This window comes from Leguminivora glycinivorella, chromosome 5 (assembly GCF_023078275.1).
Source record: "Leguminivora glycinivorella isolate SPB_JAAS2020 chromosome 5, LegGlyc_1.1, whole genome shotgun sequence".
NCBI lineage: Eukaryota > Metazoa > Arthropoda > Insecta > Lepidoptera > Tortricidae > Leguminivora > Leguminivora glycinivorella.
In genome coordinates, this window is record NC_062975.1 from 26,847,321 (window position 1) to 26,851,954 (window position 4,634).

At 42.5% G+C, this 4,634-nt stretch overlaps 1 protein-coding gene across 1 annotated transcript; it reads left to right on the plus strand.

The window, feature by feature from the left end:
* Positions 1 to 1,326: 1,326 nt before the first annotated feature.
* Positions 1,327 to 4,364, plus strand: LOC125226132. Its single transcript, XM_048130018.1, has 2 exons — positions 1,327 to 3,155; positions 3,720 to 4,364. The coding sequence occupies exons 1-2, from the start codon at positions 1,337 to 1,339 to the stop codon at positions 4,133 to 4,135; spliced, it is 2,235 nt and encodes a 744-aa protein (XP_047985975.1). The 5' UTR covers positions 1,327 to 1,336; the 3' UTR covers positions 4,136 to 4,364.
* The last annotated feature ends 270 nt before the right edge of the window (positions 4,365 to 4,634 follow it).

Below are 4,634 nucleotides of genomic sequence, written 5' to 3' on the forward strand. Positions count from 1 at the left end.
AACCCTATGTAAAAATTGTTTACGCGATGGACATTCCTTAAATGAATGTATATTCGGTCCGTGCAAACAATGTCAACAAAAACATAATAGTTTATTGCATATCGATAGCACTGGCAATGACGATGTGTGCGTGAGGCCGTCGAGTGCGCCTGCACACAGCGCGCCGTTATCAGTGCCGAGTACATCTTCTCATAGCTATTGTGTATCAGCTGACCGCGCGCCTACAGCTGAGTGCGTAGACAGCGCGGAAAGTAGTCGGTTCGTTCCCCAGCGCCTACTTACTACTGCGTTAATAGAAGTAGCCGATGCGAACAATCAGTTCCATACGTGTCGTGCGTTTTTAGACAATGGGAGCGAACATTGTTTTATAACTGAAGCGTTACGTAATAAATTAAACGTTAAACCTATACAGTCCACTGTTCAACTCACCGGTGTTGGTGAAATAGTTACACAGACAAATCAGTTATGCGATGTAACTATTAGGTCTAGAAATTCGGATTATTCCATGTCTTTATCGTGTTTTGTCTTGAAGCGCGTAACAGCCAGTTTGCCCTCGACTTATATCGATTTAGATATTATACGTGTTCCTGACAATGTTCAGTTAGCCGATCCCGATTTTAACGTGCCTTCAGAGATCGATATACTTATCGGTTCTGAAATATTTTGGGATCTTTTAGACGGTGAAAGGATTCGATTACCGACAGGGCCGTACTTAATAAATTCGAAATTCGGTTGGTTGGTATCTGGTCCGATTAATACACGGAACTTGCGCATTAATAATCAAGTCCATTGTTATTTTATTCAATCGATTGACTCTCAACTTAAACGGTTTTGGGAGATTGAGGATATTCCTCAGGTAGATAATGTTCTTACATCTGACGAGCAGAAATGTGAGGAACTTTTTATCAATACGACTAAACGTGAAGAGGACGGTCGGTTCTCCGTCCGAATGCCGCTAAGAGAATCAGCTGATACGTTGGGCGATTCTTATACGTTAGCGAAAAATCGGTTTTTATCCTTAGAACGTAAATTAGAGCGTTTGCCGGAATATAAACGTTTATACTGTGACTTCATGCGAGAATACGAAAGTATGGGTCACATGACTCGTGTCGCCGATTATGGTACTCCAAATTACTTCCATCCCCACCATGGTGTCTTTAGGGAGGGGAGTGCCACTACAAAATTGCGCGTCGTGTATAGTGGGGCGGCCCCCACTACCACAAATAAATCGTTAAATAGCATACAGCTGCCGGGTCCAGCACTTCAAAACGATATATTTGCTATTTTGTTGCGTTTCCGTCAATACAAATACGTTGCTTGTGCTGACGTGGAGAAAATGTTTCGGCAGGTTTTGATCCAACCAGATCAGAGATCCTTGCAAATGATTCTCTGGCGTGAAAAACCTACCGATCCATTACACGTTTATGAACTCAATACGGTTACATATGGGCAAACTAGTGCGCCATATTTAAGTCAACGCTGTATACGACAGTTAGCGTTGGAATGTGGTGATGACGTCATCGCGCGCGTCATTAACCAAGATATATTCGTAGACGATTTAATTACGGGAGATGATGATTTCCAGAATTTACTTGACATATGTCAGAAAACGTATAACGTTCTGCAATCAGGATGCTTTCCTTTACGTAAATGGACCTTTAATTGTGACGTTTCGCAGGAAAAGTCCCGGGAGCATTTTGTAGGCGAGCACACACAGAACAAAACCCTAGGGGTAGGTTGGGATAATACACGCGATGAATTGTATTATACCACAAAAATCGATCCCTTACCTAACACGTCATTTTTAAATAAACGAATAATGTTATCGATTATTTCACAGATTTACGACCCGTTAGGCCTTCTATCGCCTGCGGTGATCATTTCCAAAATTTTACTACAAAAATTGTGGTTAAGTCGTATTGATTGGGACACTCCGGTCCCTGATGACATTACATCGATGTGGAACAATTTCATAAATACATTAAGCCGTTTAAACGATTTACGAATTCCGCGTCATGTAAGGGGCGTGCACACTGCACACACGGAATTGCATATTTTCTCAGATGCATCGTTGCATGCATACGGCGCGTGCGCTTATATTCGGACGTATGATGAAGGGTCAGATGTCACTGTCAGATTATTGTGTGCGAAAAGCAAAGTCTCACCCCTGAAATCATTGACGATTCCAAAACTTGAACTGTCAGGCGCGCTCGTTGCTGCTAAGCTTTATAAGAAAATAACAGATTCCTTAAGGTTAGTGTTCACTAAAGTTTACTTCTGGAGTGACTCAACTATAGTGATTTCGTGGTTAGGTATGTCTCCGCATCTACTGAAGCCTTTTGTTCAAAACCGTGTTACACAAATAAACGATTTAACCGGTAATGCGACATGGTTCCATGTGAGAAGCGAAGAAAATCCTAGTGATTTATTGTCTAGAGGCGTTTCTTTAGATAACTTAATTGATTGCAATTTATGGTGGAACGGTCCCACATTTTTGCACGACTCAAATTCGAATTTTATTAATGACAATATAAGTCAAATTACGATTATCACAGATTTGCCCGAGTTACGATCGACCGCGGTGAGTTTAGTTTGCACTCAGCAAAATGAATTATTTAATTTCGACAAATGTTCATCTTACTTAAAATTAATTCGGATCGGTGCATATGTACTCCGCTTTATATTAAACTCACGCACTAACTCTGAGCGTAAACAACTCCGCCAAACCGGTTCGCTATCAGTGGACGAGTTGGAGGCATCACGGCGTATGCTAGTTAGATTCGCACAGATGCAATCATTTCCGGACGTGTATGATTGTTTACTTAAAAATAAACCGCTTAAGACGAATAGTAAACAATATAATCGTATCTCCGGTCTTAACGTATTTTTAGACGATCGTTATAAGTTACAAGTGATTAGAGTCGGTGGTAGATTGTGTAATTCAACAAGTTTCGATTATAACAAAAAACATCCCGTGTTATTGTGCAGTAAACATAGGTTGACGGTGTTGTTATTCAAATATGAACACAAGCGGCTGCTGCATGGCGGACCGCAGCTACTCTTATCTACTTTGCGTGAATGTTGGTGGCCGTTAGGTGCGCGAAATTTGGCAAGGAAAATCGTTCGAGAATGCGTTACCTGTATTCGAATGAAAGGTAAAGTACTTAGTCCTATCATGGGTAATCTTATTCTAGATCGTTTAGAGCCTGGTTTTCCATTTATTCGCACAGCTGTTGATTATGGCGGGCCAATTTTTATACTTAATCGAAAGGGGAGAGGAGCTCAGCTGATTAAATCGTATATTTGTTTGTTCATATGTATGGTCACACGAGCCGTTCATTTGGAACTTGTTACGAGTCTTTCCACTGAAGATTATTTATTAGCGCTTAAACGTTTTATTAGTAGACGAGGAAAGCCTCATATAATTTATTCCGATAATGGAAAATGTTTTGTCGGGGCTGAAAAAGAATTTTCTACATTTTTAAAAAATAATACGAAGGATATAGTCGATTTTGCTGCTAATGATGGCATTAAATTCAGTTTCATCCCCCCCTATTCCCCCCATTTCGGTGGATTATGGGAAGCGGGAATAAAAGGGTGTAAATTCCATTTAAAACGGGTAGTAGGTAATGCTAGGCTAACTTACCAGGAATTCAACTCGTTTTTAATACAGACCGAAGCCATTATGAATTCCCGGCCCATTTCACCCTTGTCCACAGATCCTACTGACCTAAACCCACTCACGCCTGCTCATTTCCTAATTGGTCGGCCGCTGACCTGCCCTGCCAGCGAGGACCTGACGGACGAGGAGCCATCCCGCCTGTCTCGCTACGCCAGGATCGAAGCCCTCCGTCAACACTTCTGGCGTCGATGGGCCAAGGAGTACGTTGCGGAGCTCCAGCGACGAACCAAGTGGAAGACGAATAAGGACGACATAGCCTTAAACAGTCTCGTCCTAATCAAAGACGATAACCTGCCTCCTCTCAAATGGCGGTTAGGCCGAGTCACGCGTCTATATCCCGGAGGCGACGGCGTGAACCGTGTCGCCGACATACTCACGGCGACAGGGACGATACGACGCAGCTTTTCAAAGATCTGCCCGCTGCTATCCGAGCCGGCAGACCACAACGAATGAAGACCATTTTGGGAGCTGGTGCTCCCAAGGCCGGGGGCATGTTCACGCATCACGTAGCGACATCTAGCGACGCTACGACTGCAACTCCCGCGCAGCCCCTCTCCGCGCTCATCCTGTGGCGTCCATTCGCATCTCTATACGGCACGATTAACACCTTACTCGTTGCATTTAATATTTAAGCTTATATCGAGCCATTTTACGTAATAAACGTATATTTAAAATTATAAAATAAACGTATTCATTGAATGGACCCTGGAGACCACCGAATCCTGCACACATTTCAACTTAAAATACAGTCGTCACCTGCCGTTACAGTGACGAAACGTTCACTTTTATCAGACATTTCAAAGATATTCGACCCTCTAGGTTGGTTGTGCCCCATAACAACCAAACTAAAGCTATTATTTCAATCGGTATGGAAAGAAGACAATTTTAAATGGGACGATCAAGTATCAGAAACGATTGAAAACGAGTGGAAAAGTATCAAGCAAGACCTTTA